Raw genomic sequence first — 20,504 nt, 5'->3', positions numbered from 1 at the left:
TTTATTCAACTTTCTTATTATAATGTATCACACCCACCATTAGGTTATCTGTTCATTTGACTTACACACACAATAGCTTTGACCTTTTTCTGTTAATTTCCCCTGAAACACGTTTTATGCTGGCACCCAACCGACAGACTGCCTGCCTACACTACCAAAAAAATCAAAGACTCGCCTTCTGCAAACCATTGATGAATACTAGCTTGGGAAAATTGCAAGTTACCATTAACCACGACACTGCACACATCACTGAGTGGAGTAAGCTGGAATACCTACATTGAGTGGTTGCCTTGGTGTCATCACTCTCCCAGTCACTGTAGTTGTCCTCAGATTGGTTATATGATGATATGTAATCAAGGATATTGTGAATTATTGAGATCACCAAAACCAGTGGTGCATGAGCAGCAGCTGTTGGGTAATTTTATACTTAAGTGGATTTTGTATCCTGGCACAATTCAGTCACGACTCATTTACGACTAAGCATTAGGAGATTGGATGCTAATACGTATTAGTTTGTTTACATTGTATAATTTTGTCATTTTTCTTATTTTTCAAAATGGGAGAGCATTACTTTCCACTTAGATAAGGACAAAACCAATGAGGTAGGATTTAACAATCAGTACCAATTAAGTACTTTAAATAAGATTTAATAAAACATCTGGTGCAACATACTTCCAGAAACATGTAAACAACTTGTCAAGTCCCTATCATGTAGAACTGTCTACGCATTGTGTTCCAAACGTGGACAATCATGCTATTAAGCAGGTTGTTATATTTGTTGTTACATTTACTAATGCAGGATTAGTACTAACAGAACAAATGTATACACTATTAATGACACACAGAGTAAATCTCTTGAGAAAACATACCTGAGTAAAATAATTGCCATAATCATGTTTCTCCAGTGTTGAGTTTACTAGCCTGAGAGAAGGAACTGCCATAATATATGGGTTCCCAATTGCTAACATTGTTTCTAAAATGCAGAGTTACAAGTAATACATGGTGACTATGTTAGGGATAATAATCAGAAAGTCATGACATTTCCTTGGCCTTATACTGAATATTGCATGCTACTTATAATTACTGACGAAGGTAAGTATTTATCACAATTCAGAATCCTCTTGTCTCAAGATCGATAGGAAAAAAATAGTGTTAATGACAAACATATTTGATTCACGTTTGAGGCATATTTAGCAATACAATTTCTTGACATTTCAAGCTGCAGATACGGATTTTTATATTGCCATTTTATCTGCTACCACTCTAAAGTACACATAATTACACATTTTTTCACAATTCTACCACATTATACTGTTATTTCACAGCCATTACCATTTATTGTCTCCCTGCTACATCCATTATTTTACAGGCCTTGAGAGCACCAACCAGGGATACCTATTTGCTTAAACTAACAACTACTTGTTTCTTTCTCAAGTGGAGTAATGCATGTGTCTTGAGCGTACTCAATTGAGTGAAACTTCTGTCACAGATTACACATTTATGAGGCTTTCTTCCAGTGTGAATTAATACGTGCCTATTGAGAGTGCCTAACATACCAAAAGATTTCCCACAAATCTCACATTTGTGAGGTTTCTTTCCAGTGTGAATTAATGTGTGTTTCTTGAGATTGCCTGACAAAGCAAAACATTTCCCACAAATAACACATTTGTTAGGTTTCTGTCCCGTGTGAATGAAAGCATGTGCCCTGAGACTGCTTGACGTAGTAAAAGATTTCCCACAGATGTCACATTTGTGTGCTTTCTTTCCAGTGTGAATTAATGTGTGATTCTTGAGATCACCTGATATAGCAAAAGATTTCCCACAAACCTCGCATTTGTGAGGTTTCTTTCCAGTGTGGAAGAATGAATGTTTCTTAAGATAGCCTAACATAGTAAAACATTTCCCACAAACCTCGCATTTGTGAGGTTTCTTTCCAGTGTGAATTAATGTGTGTTTCTTGAGATCACTTAACATAGTAAAAGATTTCCCACACATTTCACATTTGTGAGGTTTCTTTCCAGTGTGAATTAATACGTGAGTCTTCAGATGACATGACCTAGCAAACAATTTGCCACAAATATCACATTTGTGGGTTCTGTTTGCAGTAAGTAGATCAGCCTGGGGAGTGACATTAACAGCTGTGGATGAAGCTCCATAATCATTTGATTTCTCCGTATCATTTCTCCTATGTGTGTAACGCCTGTCATTAGAGGACTTCTTTGAAGCTTTCGAAGTTTCCTTACACGAAGACTGCTCATTGTGTTCTGTAACAGAAACTTCTCGCTCACTATCCAAGAAGATACTGCTTTGATGATGATCACTATCGCCGTATTTTTCATGGTTGCTAGCAGGTAAGACAGAATTCTCACTCATTCTCAAATGTTTTTTCAAACTAACATTACTGTGAAATACCTCACCACACCACTTACAAACATACAAAGGTGGTTGCGTACCATCAATGTGCACAAACACATGCATTATGAGCCTGTATTTGGAAGGAAAGCTTTGTCGGCAGAAATTACAGCTATATACATGAAATTCCTTTTCCCTTGTACTACAGTCATATCGGGTAGCAACTGAGCACTCCTTATCAATAATCACATCTTCTGTATTGGGACCCAACTCATGTGTTGACGTCTTCTTGTCTATCACCAACTTATCCTGGACTAGCCCATGGTGATAAGTTTCCTCACATAATGTGCCACAGCTCCCACCAGTACTCTGAGTCAATCTGAAGAGTAAGGAGAAGAATGTTAAATACTGATATACAAACAAGAAAGAAACAATATTTGAGTGTCCATAAATCAAGTACTATAGGCCGCAATTCATAAAAGTGTATAAGAAATTATATATTCAGTAACTGTTAGCAATTTAAAATTACAATATTCACCAGAAGGAAAGAAATAATCATGTAAACATGGTTTAAAACGAAAATAACCAGACGAAATTCCATAATGATCAATAAGAGCCACTGCAGATTGTGTGTGTAATTATTAAAATGGTTCAAATGACTCTGAGCACTATGGGACTTAACATCTGAGGTAATCAGTACCCTAGACTTAGAACTACCTAAACCCAAGTAACCTAAGGACATCACACACATCCATGCCTGAGGCAGGATTCGAACCTGCGACTGGAGCAACAGCAACAGCAACAGCAACAGCAGCATTAGCAAAACGCTTTCGGACTTAAGAACCTAGAAGTGCTCGAACATAGTGGCCGGCTTGGAATTTTTTGATGAGCATAAAATAATTCACATTCATGTGTTACAATCTTCATACAATACAGTGCTACAAGTTAATAGTCTACACCAATTTATTTAATGTATCCAAAAATTTTAATTCAAAATTCTTAAGTTCAACGTATTTCAGATTTAACTAAGAGAAATAATTTTTAAATGTTTCTCTTCCATCATCTTAGCACTTAAGTGCCTTTTCTTTGTTTTGCCGACACTTTCGCCTTTGTAATGATAAATTTATTTGACCTTTTTTTTTGTTTGATTCCCAGTTAGTCAAGAACTAGCGTGAGCTCCAATATTTTTATTGCATATCTAGTATGGATGTTGATCAGGTGGACAATGACTGTTCATGAACAAGAATCAATATCACATCAATCAAGGAAAAAATTTGCATACTGATGAATGAATGTGACTGATACACTTGCAGATGGTTTCAATCTAAGACTGTTTTTGGCACTGAAACTTATATGAAGCCTTGCACAAAAAGGGAATACTATGTGAAAAGATGTAAGTGGTTGTAAATTTTCCAATACATTTGTAGTGAGCCTTTTTGAAAATTTTTACATCTACTCAACATCTGGTCACCTGGTATTGCAGAACACAATTGACTGAAAGACCAACACGTAAATTGCCACATCATCATCCATTAGACACAGTGCAGACTGACATATTGAGTGACAGTGATGACAGCTGATGTATGGGCTACCCCTGTAGTATCTGGGTCCAATTTTTCCATCTGCAGTTGAATCCTTTTTCATGGGACAGAATTGTGATGCCTTTCAGGTCCCCAGTATGTGCATCATGTTGGATATGGAAGATTATGAACTACTGAAGGCGTGCATGCTCCAGTGTTTACATCTGTTCTGACTAACTTTTGACTCTTTTCCTTTCTGTTCATATATAGTTTTGTTTGGCATGGTATCTGCAAATTTTGAGTTTTTAAACCCTTGGTTGGGATCACATGGTTTTTTAATGTAACTGGTATTATGGAGTATGTCAGATTCTAGACGTTAACAACTCAATCAATAAACGTTGTCATAACTTTTTTTAACTCAGTTAGTTACAACATGGACTTTCATACATATGGGAGTGAAGTAACTGAATATTATTAATGAAGAAATAAATCCAAAACATTTGTAAGTAAGGTATCAAATGTGCACATTCCTGTTTGCCAAAGTACTAGAAATAAAACTTACAATTAAAATTTTATGCTATGCAAGTCAACTGTAAACAAACCAGAATAAGAAACAGAATTTGTGGAAACCTTCAACAATATATAAATTTTGATGATAATTATTTATCAATTGTTTTAGAGACCTCCATGTAAGCATTATATAGGTTCTGGGTACTTGTCATATCCTTAATCTTTATTGCACAACATTTTTCGTGGCAGGTACATTCATGAACTATTCATGCAGTGACGATGGAAGTCCAAATGTATTTTATGAGCACACACACTGCAGCCTGGAGAGTAACACTGCTTATGGTTTACACCACATTTGTTACAAACTTTGGCACTACAGCTGTTATCTCTAATCTATTCCTTCCTTTGTTCTCTAAATTCTCAAACCAGATAGCTGCCATTGTTAACAAAAACCGTTCCTTACAGTACCATGAAAATATTGCATCTGGATCCACAGGTTTGGAGACTGCTGTGAATACAAGCAGGCCTATAAAGTCTTATGTCAGGGATATCAATAACAAGCACCAAAGGTGTGTTCTTTCGAATAGTTTCATATTACCGAAATTTTGTTTCATCACCGTTAAACCTCATCTAAAATACCTTAGAGGGCAATAGCACACCTGATTTCTTCAGTCTCTCGATTCCTACCCAACACGTAACCACTAAGTCACAGGGCAGGAATCTGCAAAGCAATGTACTGTTGTCTTGTACAAACATTGCTTGGGTTGTGTATTTCTCCATTTCAAAGAATTTCCCCTACCATAAAAGCAGGAATCATGGTGATACGATTATCTACTCTGTTATCACCACCACCGACCAGGCCCTCTACTGAATATGTATCACTATGTAATCTTAATGAGTATCACTGTTATCCCAAACTTCATACCAAAATATACATCGAAGTATAGTTCACTTACTCTCAGAACTAATGGATGATGTTTTGTTTGTGGGGCGCTCAACTGCACAGTCATCAGCAGGTGTACAAAGTCCGAATTTTTATGCAGTTATTTTTTAAGCAGTCCAATGTAGCCACTGACAGAAATGATGATGATGAAATGATTAGAACACAAACACCCAGCCACTGGGAAGAGAAAATCCGCACCCCGGTCAGTAATCAAACCCGAGATCCCATCATCCAGAGGGAGTAACACTAGCTACTAGACCACGAGCTGCCGACAGAACGCATGGAGAATAGTACGTCCATTTAGGCTGGTTTGAATGGTTAGGGAGACGTGACACACACAATGTGATGTGAAAGACACTGACAGAAGTCACTATAGTTATTACACTGTAACAACAGTAAACACAAGCTGTTAATTAAAAACCCCTGCTGAGTAGCAATCATAGAACGAGTGTGGTATTTCTGCCAGACGTCATACTAACTTTATTATGAATTTACTGAGGGTAAATTTGTCTTAACAGCACACTGCCTTCGTAAGCAGAAGTTGTTCCGAGGCGTTATAAATGGTTGTAATTAAACTGACAGTGTTCAGGGTGCTGCAATATGGGCTCTATACTTTGCAGGATGCAAAAACATTGTAGCATGTTCATTAACTGGTGTCCTCACGGATATGCTCAAAAGTAATTTTTCACTTTCTACCACCAGGTGAAAATATGTTGCTATAAGCAGCCAGAATGAGTTATCAGTGCAGGAAAATAGGAAAAACGACCAGAGCAATGATAATGGTGGCTCTGGTGCGTTTATGAGGATATTATCAGCTGTTACGTGTTCAAAATGGTCTACCAACTCTGCAACATGCTGTATCCATGACATGACATGGTTAACAGTTGCCTATAGAATATCCAGTGTAAGCAGATTGTCATCATATAATAGCCTTCTGATCAGGAGTTTCTGCATACATCCCTGATAAATCTTTCAGATATCCCAACATCCACATGTCACATGAATTTAAGTTGGGGGATCTCTAAGGCCACATATCTTGAAACTGTCAAGATATAACGAAGGTCATACTGAAGGTTTCATGAAACCAACTGTTCACTCGACAACTGACATATCATGCCACACCATCTCGCATCAAAATAATGGTGCAGACACCGTTGTGTTCTTGAAATGCACGAGTCACGTTGGATAACAAGGTCCTTATCAAGTTCAGATGTCACTGTACACCTAAGGGGTCCATGATGTGTCATTGTCTCCAAGAAACGCTGACTGAGAATGAAGGGGCTTGTGAAACCACACCACATTCACATACGCTGAGTGCAGTGGATATTCCGGCACAAGATTTGGGAGGACAAACCCATATGTGACAGTTCTGTGCATTCACAGCCCCATGCAAAGCAAAATATGCTTTGTCCATCCAAAAGTTGCTCATTTCCCCGCATGACAAAAATGAAGGTCAAAGTCACTTGAAGCCTATCTTGGGGCTTCTTTAGCAGCGCATACAGATACTAGTGTAAAATGTGCCAGAGGGAGACCGGAGAGGGAATCCTCTGACAACTCTAGAGGCATCTGCTGCACAGTCAGCTATAGCTAAAAGCCACTTCACCTACTGACATTGGAATCTGCTGCACCACTCAATTCACCTATTTATTCAAATTTCTGGATAATATTCTTCAACTCATTCACACAGAGCCACTTCACAGCCATTTCTTTCAGTGATATTCCTGCAATGTAGTGCTACTGTTCTGATAAAAAAACTGTACCACCAGTGCATGGCGTTTCTTCTCAATAGCCATTCCATATGCAAAGCTGAAACCTTAACGAGGGTGTATACCTGGACAAGATAAAAAAATTCTCTTATTTCCCAGTTAGAAACGCCCTTTCTAGGGTGAAAACTTTTCACTGGTTGGAAGCACATTTTTCCGTGTCAAAAGATGGTATCATTCCGCTAGGAGCTGTAAATCTTATGAATCCCTTGAATGGTTATGGATTTATAAACCTGTATAGATCTTTCTGGCAGTATAGGAACCTCAACCTAGTAAAATTCTAAAATGTAGACTTTCACGGCCGGAAATATCATGTCCATTACAATTATCCGGGCTGTTATGCCGTGGTCGGTTGATGAATTCTGTGGTTATTCCCAACGTTTCGTCTCCGACTGCGGGAGACATCTTCAAGGGGGTCCCCGTAGCTTGATGGAAGGTCCAACACACCCACTGGCTCGCTACTGACTGCCGCTAAATTCAGTGTCCGCGCGCTCCCGCGCCGCGGCGTGACGTCTTGTGTTTTGAAAACATCAGTGCAATTGGCCGCTGTCCATCGCCGTTGCCATCACCCAGTAGTGGACGGGTGGTTCACGTCTTCTTTAACACCGGCATCCATATACCGTTTAATTTCACGCCCTCCTCCTTTCGGTTGAAATTATTTGGGTGTTTAGCGATTTCGATTGCCTCCCTGTAGAGACTTTCGTTATATCCGCTCGTGGTCGCTAGTACTTGCCTCTCCTCGAAACAAATATTGTGGTTCCCTGGCTGGAAAGCATGCTCCGCAACAGCTGATCGTTCCGTTTCTCTTCTTCTACAATTTCCCTTGTTCTCTTCCAAATGTTTAGAAACCGTTCTTTTAGTGGTGCCCACATAAACATCACCACAGCTGCATGGGATCCTATACACTCCAGCTTTTTCCAATGGTTTGCGAGCGTCCTTGGCAGGCTTAAGGTATTCCTGTATCTTCCTGGTGGGCTTGTAAATTACGGTAATATTCCGCTTCGTCAAGAGCCTCCCTTTTCTTTCCGTTACATTTTTAACAAACGGCAGAAAAACCTTAGATTTTGGAGTAGCCTGTACGTCAGTATGATTTCTGCGTGTCTGCATCAACGCACGTTTTATTTCGGCGGACGAATATCCGTTCTTCATTAGTGCAATGTGGAGATGTTCCATCTCAGCGTCGAGCAACTCAGGTTCACAAATATTTCAAGCTCTGTCCGCTAACGTCTTGATAACACCCCGCTTCTGTTGTGGGTGGTGGTTCGAATCCCGGTGCAAATAACGGTCCGTGTCCGTGTGCGTGGGTTTGCGGTACACTGAGTGGCCCAAACTACCATTTTCGTTTCTAAAAACAAGCACATCGAGGAAATGTAATTTGCCGTCTACCTCCTCCTCCATTGTGAACTGAATTCTCGAGTTTATACTGTTGACATTCGTGGAACCGGCTTAGTTCCTCCCTACCATGTCTCCACAGCACAAACGTGTCATCCACGTATCGGAACTATATGTTTGGTTTCTTGCTGGCAGTAGCTAAGGCCTGTTCTTCGAATTTCTCCATAAAGAAGTTTGCAATTACGGGACTTAGGGGGCTTCCCATAGCCACGCCATCCGTTTGCTCATAAAACTGTTCAGTCCACTTGAAGTATGTGGTCGTCAAACAACACTTAAACAGTTCTAAAATATCGGCAGGAAAAATTCGATCCAGCTGTTCCAATACATCATTACGTGGAACCATGGTAAACTGCGATACCACATCGAAGCTGACCAGTATGTCCTCCGGCTGGACCACTATGCCATTCAATCTGCTGATGAAATGTGTCGAATTCTTTTATATAAGAGTCTGAATGGCCCACATGTGGTTTTAACAGCGTAGTCAAGAACTTGGCTAACGAGTAGGTGGGCGAACCAATGGCACTTAGTATCGTTCTTAACGGCACATTTTCTTTATAAATTTTGGGCAATCCATAAAGCCTCGGTGGTAGCGCAACCGAATTGCAGAGACCTTTCTGTACACTCTCTTCAATGAAGGACTTTTTTATTAACCGCGACACAGGACTGAGAACGTTGTTAGTGTGGTCCTTATTCAGCTTCCTATATGCTTGTGGATCTAGTAAATCAGTAATTTTTCTCTGATAGTCGGCCACATCCATAACCACCGTTGCGCTTCATTTGTCAGCTGGGAGAACCAAAGTACGCTCGTCGACATTCAGGAGTTTTAAAGCTCTCTCACTCACAGTTATATATACTTTTCGGCGGTTTTGCATCGGCTTATATTCTCACTGTTTCTATGCGGATTTCTCCAGCTGGAAGGACTCCAGAAGAAGAGAGTGCAGATTTGTGTTCCCTCACATTCCTGTCTCGTTGCAGAGCCGTCGGCGTTATACCGAAGTTTCTGAAGGTAAAGCAACTGTTCCATTCGGGCAGGGCACAACGCATTTTCAAACGGAGTGAGGAGGCCTTACTACGAGAGCGCATTCAGCAGACCCGACGGGACTTGGCAAGCACAAACTGTAAGTTAATGTCTCTCCATATTACTATCAGTAATAAACTATGCAGCGGTGACTGGGATAAAATTGATAGACTACTGCATGATACCATGGGGAAGCGTATGTTGACGTCTAGTAGACAGAAGTAGTAGTTTGATAATTTGCTACCTAATCAGACTGTTCGGCATTTAGACATTTCCCGGACCGTTATCAATTTTTTCAAACGTTCAGTATCTGACGATGAGACATCTGTGCTTGCCAAGGGAGGAAAGTTTGCTGTTAGTCCGCGTTTTGTGCCCACGGAAGAAATTACAGCCAGTGTAGAAGCAGGAATTTGCAGTGTGGATACTGTAACAGCTGAAGAAATCCGTATAGAAACAGTGAGAATATTAACCTATGCAAAACCGCCGAAAAGTAATATAACTGTGTGTGAGAGAAGAGCTTTAAAACTCCTGAATGACGACGAGAGTATTTTGGTTCTCCCAGCTAACAAAGGAAGCGCAACGGTGGTTATGGATGTGGCCGACTATCAGAGAAAAATTACTGATTTACTGAATCCGCAAGCATATAGGAAGCTGAATAAGGACCACACTAACAACGTTCTCAGTCCTGTGTCGCGGTTAATAAAGTCCTCCATTGAAGAGAGTGTACAGAAAGGTCTCTGCAATTCGGTTGCGCTACCACCGAGGCTTTATGGATTGCCCAAAATTTATAAAGAAAATGTGCCGTTAAGACCTATACTAAGTGCCATTGGTTCGTCCACCTACTCGTTAACCAAGTTCTTGACTACGCTGTTAAAACCACATGTGGGCCGTTCGGACTCTTATATAAAGAATTCGACACATTTCAACAGCAGATTGAATGGCATAGTGGTAAAGCCGGAGGACATATTGGTCAGCTTCGATGTGGTATCGCTGTTTACAATGGTTCAACTTAATGATGTATTGGAACAGCTGGATCGACTTTTTCCTACCGATATTTTAGAACTGTTTAAGTGTTGTTTGACGACCACATACTTCAAGTGGACTGAACAGTTTTATGAGCAAACGGATGGCGTGGCTATGGGAAGCCCCCTAAGTCCCGTAATTGCAAACTTCTTTATGGAGAAATTCGAAGAACAGGCCTTAGCTGCTGCCAGCAAGAAACCAAATGTATGGTTCCGATACGTGGATGACACGTTTGTGCTGTGGAGACATGGTAGGGAGGAACTAAGCCGGTTCCACGAACATCAACAGTATAAACTCGAGAATACAGTTTACAATGGAGGAGGAGGTAGACGGCAAATTACATTTCCTCGATGTGCTTGTTTTTAGAAACGAAAATGGTAGTTTGGGCCACTCAGTGTACCGCAAACCCACGCACACGGACACGGACCGTTATTTGCACCGGGATTCGAACCACCACCCACAACAGAAGCGGGGTGTTATCAAGACGTTAGCGGACAGAGCTTGAAATATATGTGAACCTGAGTTGCTCGACGCTGAGATGGAACATCTCCACATTGCACTAATGAAGAACGGATATTCGTCCGCCGAAATAAAACGTGCGTTGACGCAGACACACACAAATCATACTGACGTACAGGCTACTGCAAAATCTAAGGTTTTCCTGCCGTTTGTTAAAAATGTAACGGAAAGAATAGGGAGGATCTTGACGAAGCGGAATATTACCGTAATTTACAAGCCCACCAGGAAGATACAGGAATTCCTTAAGCCTGCCAAGGACGCTCGCAAACCATTGGAAAAAGCTGGAGTGTATAGGATCCCATGCAGCTGTGGTGATGTTTATGTGGGTACCACTAAAAGAACTGTTTCTAAACGTTTGGAAGAGCATAAGGGAAATTGTAGAAGAGGAGAAACGGAATGATCAGCTGTTGCGGAGCATGTTTCCAGCCAGGGAACCACAATATTCGTTTCGAGGAGACGCAAGTACTAGCGACCACGAGCTGATATTACGAAAGGCTCTACAGGGAGGCAATCGAAATCGCTAAACACCCAAATAATTTCAACCGAAAGGAGGAGGGCGTGAAATTAAACGGTATATGGATGCCGGTGTTAAAGAAGACGTGAACCACCCGTCCACTACTGGATGATGGCGACGGCGACGGACAGCGGCCAATTGCACTGACGTTTTCAAAACACGTGACGTCACGCCGCGGCGCGGGAGCGCGCGGATACGGAATTTAGCGGCAGTCAGTAGCGAGCCAGTGGGTGTGTTGGACCTTCCATCGAGCTACGGACCCCCTTGAAGATGTCTCCCGCAGTCGGAGACGAAACGTTGGGAATCACCAAAGAATTCTTCAACCGACCACGGCATGACAGCCCGGATAATTATAATGGACTAGCCAAAAATCGAAGCATTTTTGAAAACTCTTTGATGTGTGGAAACATATGCACTAGATAATTTCGTATCACAAAAGTATGAACAAGAATTTCACCAATTACATCATGGTAGCTTCCAAAGCACTGAAATAAAGATTGTTACGTGCTTTTGTCGACCAAGCATAGCTCGTGTCACATGATCTCGCCAGCCAATGACAGCAGATATTCAGAGCATAGGAAACGTTATGTAGTCAGCCAGTAACAACAAGAATGTTACGCTGTGCAAACACACAAACAGGAAAAGTTTATGGTTTAAATTAATATACATCAGTACACCCACAATAAAAGCGAAGTTTTCATATGTAATATTGACTTTCGAAAAATTTTTGCTGTTTTTCCGAGGGTATGATTACAAGAGCACCAGCTTCAATTGCAGCAGCTTAATATTTCTGACGAGCACGATAATAAATTTCACTTATGTGCACCGGACACTTCATTCCTTACGTGTTCTGTAGAGCACTGATTTTTTTTTTTACATAGATCGCTCAAGAACTTACTTCACACTTGTTTTTGAAAGGCAACTATACTTTTTGCCAGCATTATTGCATAATCTGTAATCAGTGAAACAACTAAAATAAATATGAAAGACTAAACTCGAAACCTTGTTATCGTTTGTGTATTACCTTTTCAAGATATGTGAAATGCAAACGTGCGGTCAAAATTTAGAATTATGTCATGGTCTTCTGCGCCCAGAATTTTTCCATATGGCTGGACAGGAGCGTTAAGTTTTGAATGAGAATCTAATGATTTAAGAAATTCATCACACGTTCTCACACAACATCTTGCATAAAATAAAATTTACTTTGAAATTAAAGCTTCTGAAACCAACATTCGCAATATTTCCCCTGTCCAGTTGTAAATGTAAGCAATTATGACATCACTCATCAAAATGAGCCCAGGAATGAGACTTATTGAAAGCAGTTCGTTGTTACAAAGTATTGCAGAATCTTTAACACTGTTGTCAGCAGGTGCTTGTGTGTGCATGGGTGGTGGTTGTGAATGGCGCATTTTCTTTGCAACAAGAGATTTATTTTGGTGATATTCCCCCGATTTTGTTTTATTGCTGCAGTATTATTCTGCAGTGGTGGGCTACAGTAAAATTTTTAATTAGTATATCAGTTCTTAGGAATCAAAATTACAAAAATTCTACTGAAAAATAATATAAAAATTGCTGGAAATCTGAAAAATTGCTGGAAATCTGAAAAATCCCTCGTCCAGATCTGAACAGACTTGAGTCCTTTTTGCATGGATATATTAAACACAAGGTGTACAGCAGTAACCCCAAAACCATTTCTGAGCTGAAAACATATGTTCAGGTGGTCATCGACGATGCCGATGTTCCAATACTTCAGTGGGTCTTGCAGAATTTTGCTATTTGGCTGTGCCACATCATCGCCAATGATGGCAGCCATATCGAACATGTCATAACCTAAATCCGGACATCTGTAGAGAAGTTTACATTTTGAATAAATGTCTGTGAACGCTGTAGTTTGCAACTAATTTACGATTTTTTTCATATAGTTCAATAACTGTCACCTTGTATGTTTGCTAAGTTACAGACTGGGCACTGGGCTATGGGCTACATATCCCTCACTGTTACCTGTGTTATGATGGAGTAATTCAATTACGTATGTTGGTGTGGCTTTCTGCCCAAGTTGAAAGTGAGGTTATTTCTTTTATTATAATGCATAGGAAGATGAAATCACTGTTAATGTTCAACATCCCCACAATATCACTCCCTCCTTGACACTGATTCTTTTATGGAAACAATTTGTGGTCAAGAGAAAATTTAAGGGACCACTGAAGCTTTCACCTTTTCCTCATCTTTGTTTACAGGACAATGTACATCATTAATGTGCATAGACTTTAGAACCATTTAGTCTGAATGTCTAATCAAATATATTTACTTTATGATTGATCAAAATGTTTGTGAGTACTCACATTACTGGTTAGTAGTAATAACTGTTTATGGTGTTAACATTGTGTCAATGATGAACTGCAAATTGTAGTTTAAGAAGGAGACAATGAAATGGTCTTACACCCAAATTTCCAAGTCGGCAGGTTAATGCATAATATTCTATCCCACTGATTTCTGAACTCGGTCTTCAAAAAATATTTGCATGTCTGGTACCTATGTAGGTACATTTCTTATACACCTGCTGTCAGGTAGGACAAGTTACACAACACAGAGGTCTAGTGAACCCTTTTAGATATTACTCAGAAGACTGAAGCTTTCACGATCTACAGATGGCAAGTGCTGACTATCAACTTTAGAGTCCTCTAAACATAACTAATAAGACCCTTCCAGACTTAATTTATCACACTGGTTTGTAGAGCAGGCAACCACAGCCAAACTTCGACAATTTTTCAAAGAAAATTCCGCACTGATTGAATGATTTTTATTAAATCTGACTGGTTTCGCACCAGTTATCGGTGCATCCTCAGGCAATCTGTACAAAAAATAATATAGTATGAGCTCATATAAACTATTTGATCCCCCAATTCTGATGTGTCAAACTTTTAAATAGCCAGTTTTTTTGAATGAAACAACAAAGTACTCACATACGCGATTTATAACATAGTAATGTTGAACATTGCCCTGTAGCCACTGCCCACCACTCACATCCAATATACTGTCATCTGGTGAAAGCAGAAGTTAAAACTTGAAAATATTTTTAAAATGGCTCTGAGCACTATGGGACTCAACATCTTAGGTCATAAGTCCCCTAGAACTTAGAACTACTTAAACCTAACTAACCTAAGGACATCACACACACCCATGGCCGAGGCAGGATTCGAACCTGCTACCGTAGCAGCCCCGCGGTTCCAGACTGCAGCGGCAGAACCGCACGGCCACTGCGGCCGGCTAAATATATTTAATTTTTTTTAATGATGGGAGCGGCAATGACCTAGAAAATAAAATACACACTGCTCAAATGTTGCAGTGGCGTACAGGTGGTTAGTGTATTCCAACGATCATAGTGTACAGAGCAGGGCGAAACCTTTTGAATCCAGGCAGGAAGTCACTCAGTTTCTTGCAGTCCGTCACCCAGATAAACCATATGCTAATCCACCTTTCAACATGATTTTGCTTACAGCTGGTAAGATACAAATTATAGTAACTATAGAGTAATGTACAGTCCTTGCCTAGTTTCATGATATTACACTACATTGGGTTACATTAACACCTGATCCACAGATCATGAATATGACATTTTGTGATGTGGAATTTGTCAGTTTAACATTAGGTTTCTTAACACAATGCAACTTTTGTTACAATAAGTATTTCATATTTAAAGACTCATCTACTGAGGAGACAACGTCATCATTCATAAATTCTTTTGATTTGTTCTTAGATGCTGGTTGGCTATCTGGTAGACGATCAAAGATTTTTGTGGCAGCATAATTTACCTCTTCCTGTGCCAAAGTCAGATTTAGCCCACTGCACTTTGCTATTATCTTTGAACTGTGATTCGTCATTAATAACAAATTTAGTAAGTGAACATACATATTGTGAAAGTACTGCGAATATCACAAGTTCCTTAAATAAGTGTCTACAAGGTTAAATTGGGTGCTGTCCAACTACTAATCTGCTTTTGTGCAATGAGTACTTTTTCTCTTAATGATGAGTTTCCCCAAAACTTAATGCTATATGAGAGCAGTGAATGAAAATATGCATATCGACAATGCCAGTTACAATTCCAGAACAAAGGAGAAATTTCCTAGTTAAAGAACAAATTGAGGAGGAAATTACACATGAGCTTGAAGAGAAAAGTAAATTTAATGCTGCTATACTAAGGTGGAGATACTGGAGGTTGTCAGGTGTCATTGCCATCTTTATAATCGATATGAACTTCACAGCTTGGCAACAGAAATGGAACACACGATTGTGAGAGTGCCCTATTTGTGCAGAAAAGGTGGACATGGTATCATTGAGCATAAGGGAGGGGGAATGAAGCGGCAAGGGGAGTGGAGGGGGAAGAAAAGCAGAAGAGAAAGGGAGTGGAATGGAGAGGCAAGAGGGAAGGGACTGCGTGAGTAGAGGGGAGTGGGCGAGTAGAGGTCATAGAGGGGACTCCATACGTTAAAATTAAATACAGTATACTGATATGTTTGTCACCAAAATTTGCAATAACCCTAATAGCTTAAGTTGCTGAACTGAAATGTTTCATCAGCTCATTGATGTGATCCTTCAAATTCATTTCTCATCAATGCACTCACCCAGAAATTTCGAATGTTCTGCTTAGCAACAGATTTGTGATCAAAATCTATATTTAAGAAATGGTATTATGCTATTTACTGCACAGAACAGTATATATTGTGTTTTCTCAAAATTTATTGTGAGACTATCTGCAGACATCAACTTCATAATTTCCTGAAATAAATAATTCACAATTTCCTGAAATAAATAATTCACAATTTCCTGAAAGAAATAATTCACAATTTCCTGAAAGAAATAATTCACAATTTCCTGAAAGAAATAATTCACAATTTCCTCAGCTAATTCTTGTTTCTTGGGTGTGATTACAGTATCATCAGAAAAAAAACTAGATTTGCATCTTCATGAATATAGAGTGTGAAGTCGTTAATATACACTCCTGGAAATGGAAAAAAGAACACATTGACACCGGTGTGTCAGACCCACCATACTTGCTCCGGACACTGCGAGAGGGCTGTACAAGCAATGATCACACGCACGGCACAGCGGACACACCAGGAACCGCGGTGTTGGCCGTCGAATGGCGCTAGCTGCGCAGCATTTGTGCACCGCCGCCGTCAGTGTCAGCCAGTTTGCCGTGGCATACGGAGCTCCATCGCAGTCTTTAACACTGGTAGCATGCCGCGACAGCGTGGACATGAACCGTATGTGCAGTTGACGGACTTTGAGCGAGGGCGTATAGTGGGCATGCGGGAGGCCGGGTGGACGTACCGCCGAATTGCTCAACACGTGGGGCGTGAGGTCTCCACAGTACATCGATGTTGTCGCCAGTGGTCGGCGGAAGGTGCACGTGCCCGTCGACCTGGGACCGGACCGCAGCGACCCACGGATGCACGCCAAGACCGTAGGATCCTACGCAGTGCCGTAGGGGACCACACCGCCACTTCCCAGCAAATTAGGGACACTGTTGCTCCTGGGGTATCGGCGAGGACCATTCGCAACCGTCTCCATGAAGCTGGGCTACGGTCCCGCACACCGTTAGGCCGTCTTCCGCTCACGCCCCAACATCGTGCAGCCCGCCTCCAGTGGTGTCGCGACAGGCGTGAATGGAGGGACGAATGGAGACGTGTCATCTTCAGCGATGAGAGTCGCTTCTTCCTTGGTGCCAATGATGGTCGTATGCGTGTTTGGCGCCGTGCAGGTGAGCGCCACAATCAGGACTGCATACGACCGAGGCACACAGGGCCAACACCCGGCATCATGGTGTGGGGAGCGATCTCCTACACTGGCCGTACACCACTGGTGATCGTCGAGGGGACACTGAATAGTGCACGGTACATCCAAACCGTCATCGAACCCATCGTTCTACCATTCCTAGACCGGCAAGGGAACTTGCTGTTCCAACAGGACAATGCACGTCCGCATGTATCCCGTGCCACCCAACGTGCTCTAGAAGGTGTAAGTCAACTACCCTGGCCAGCAAGATCTCCGGATCTGTCCCCCATTGAGCATGTTTGGGACTGGATGAAGCGTCGTCTCACGCGGTCTGCACGTCCAGCACGAACGCTGGTCCAACTGAGGCGCCAGGTGGAAATGGCATGGCAAGCCGTTCCACAGGACTACATCCAGCATCTCTACGATCGTCTCCATGGGAGAATAGCAGCCTGCATTGCTGCGAAAGGTGGATATACACTGTACTAGTGCCGACATTGTGCATGCTCTGTTGCCTGTGTCTATGTGCCTGTGGTTCTGTCAGTGTGATCATGTGATGTATCTGACCCCAGGAATGTGTCAATAAAGTTTCCCCTTCCTGGGACAATGAATTCACGGTGTTCTTATTTCAATTTCCAGGAGTGTATATTAAGAAAAAGTGGGGAACAAAACTGAACACCATTGTTGATACTTCCACAGTTACAGTTGCACACTATCTACTGTTAATTTCAACCTTTTGCATTCTTCCACTTAAATATGAATTTCTCTGAGTGCTGTTTTCCTGTACTACCTACGCAGCAAAATCAATAACCAATGTCACATTGAAAGAAGTCATACTTCAAAGTCTTTCTATCAGATTCTTTCAGAATATCTACATTGAAAACCCCACAAACAATAATGTGCTTCTCTCTGACTGCCAGATTGCATAATAAAGAATCCAAGTACTTCAGAAATAGCTGGAAATTTCCCAATGGGACCTATACACAGCTACAATCATTTAGTTTAAGCGCACAGGAACATGTTTCTGTACGTCGCTCTGCACAATATTTTTTTTTTCAAAATTTCTCATACTGTCTTTAATTTTAACGTATGGAGCCCCTCTATGACCTCTACTTGCCCACTCCCCTCTACTCACGCAGTCCCTTCCCTCTTGCCTCTCCATTCCACTCCCTTTCTCCTCTGCTTTTCTTCCCCCTCCGCTCGCTTTGCCTCTTCATTCCCCCTCCCTTCCCCTCAATGATACCATGTCCACCTTTTCTGCACAAATAGGGCACTCTCACAATCGTGTGTTCCATTTCTGTTGCCAAGCTGTGAAGTTCATATCGATTATGGTTCAAATGGCTCTGAGCACTATGGGACTCAACTGCTGAGGTCATTAGTCCCCTAGAACTTAGAACTAGTTAAACCTAACTAACCTAAGGACATCACAAACATCCATGCCAGAGGCAGGATTCGAACCTGCGACCGTAGCGGTCTTGCGGTTCCAGACTGCAGCGCCTTTAACCGCACGGCCACTCCGGCCGGCTTCATATCGATTATAAAGATGGCAATGACACCTGACAACCTCCAGTATCTCCACCTTAGTATAGCAGCATTAAATTTACTTTTCTCTTCAAGCTCATGTGTAATTTCCTCCTCCTTTGTTCTTTAACTAGGAAATTTCTCCTTTATTCTGGAATTGTAACTGGCATTGTCGATGACAATCTGACAGTCCTCATTGAATACACTCAATAAAGGTAAACACAAGGGTTCATATACGCCACTGCTAAGTTCTTCATGATAATCATTGGTTTTGGGGCATGTAAATAATAGCTTTTGGTAAAGCCATGTTCAGATCATCCTGCATGACTAAGCGTGTTTCATTTGCCATACAGTACTTTCATCCTATTATAGCTTTTTGAACGGTCATATGTTTAGTGCATTATTTTGATTGAGCCACATCTGACCAAAATAAATAATATGGTAACGATTATTTCCTTTCCTGATGCTGTGAATTCATCTCAGGCAAGTAGTAATATTTACTACACTATCAGAACCTCTATTGGGGTGCATCTTTCGTCATACCATTTGTTGTATGTGTATCCCAAAGGTTTCAGGATTCTTCCTCTTGATTGGTGACCCCTGTGAAAGCTATCTTACAATTTAAAACATCTACATTTTTCCTTGTAGGATACTCGCCATGGTCAAGAAATTTCAATATAGTACAATGACTAACATCTTTCTACACATCTTCGAAATCCTTTTCCTTGACCCAGGTTTCCATCGACTGCACTTCTGCAAATATTCTCAGTGAAGTTCAGAGCTGTAAGATTTCCCCTCTTTTCACTTTGTCGTTAAGGTCATAAAGAAATCCGTTTACTTAGTACACTCCTGGAAATTGAAATAAGAACACCGTGAATTCATTGTCCCAGGAAGGGGAAACTTTATTGACACATTCCTGGGGTCAGATACATCACATGATCACACTGACAGAACCACAGGCACATAGACACAGGCAACAGAGCATGCACAATGTCGGCACTAGTACAGTGTATATCCACCTTTCGCAGCAATGCAGGCTGCTATTCTCCCATGGAGACGATCGTAGAGATGCTGGATGTAGTCCTGTGGAACGGCTTGACATGCCATTTCCACCTGGCGCCTCAGTTGGACCAGCGTTCGTGCTGGACGTGCAGACCGCGTGAGACGACGCTTCATCCAGTCCCAAACATGCTCAATGGGGGACAGATCCGGAGATCTTGCTGGCCAGGTTAGTTGACTTACACCTTCTAGAGCACGTTGGGTGGCACGGGATACATGCGGACGTGCATTGTCCTGTTGGAACAGCAAGTTCCCTTGCCGGTCTAGGAATGGTAGAACGATGGGTTCGATGACGGTTTGGATGTACCGTGCACTATTCAGTGTCCCCTCGACGATCACCAGTGGTGTACGGCCAGTGTAGGAGATCGCTCCCCACACCATGATGCCGGGTGTTGGCCCTGTGTGCCTCGGTCGTATGCAGTCCTGATTGTGGCGCTCACCTGCACGGCGCCAAACACGCATACGACCATCATTGGCACCAAGGCAGAAGCGACTCTCATCGCTGAAGACGACACGTCTCCATTCGTCCCTCCATTCACGCCTGTCGCGACACCACTGGAGGCGGGCTGCACGATGTTGGGGCGTGAGCGGAAGACGG

The 20,504-nt window shown here is 41.6% G+C and overlaps 1 protein-coding gene across 7 annotated transcripts in view; it reads right to left on the bottom strand.

Annotated features, from left to right (window-relative positions):
- Window positions 1-631: 631 nt before the first annotated feature.
- LOC126212970 (zinc finger protein 724-like) overlaps window positions 632-20,504 on the bottom strand; it is a 132,344-nt gene continuing 112,471 nt past the window's right edge. For all 7 annotated transcript variants that reach the window (XM_049940496.1, XM_049940498.1, XM_049940494.1 and 4 more), the window contains one exon: window positions 632-2,731. In XM_049940496.1, the coding sequence (XP_049796453.1) occupies window positions 1,396-2,731 (1,336 nt within the window). In that variant the 3' untranslated portion in view covers window positions 632-1,395. The remainder of the gene's footprint in view (window positions 2,732-20,504) is intronic.

This window comes from Schistocerca nitens, chromosome 11 (genome assembly GCF_023898315.1).
Source record: "Schistocerca nitens isolate TAMUIC-IGC-003100 chromosome 11, iqSchNite1.1, whole genome shotgun sequence".
Lineage (NCBI taxonomy): Eukaryota > Metazoa > Arthropoda > Insecta > Orthoptera > Acrididae > Schistocerca > Schistocerca nitens.
Note: the sequence above shows the minus strand (reverse complement) of the source record. Positions and strands in the feature narration are given on the sequence as shown.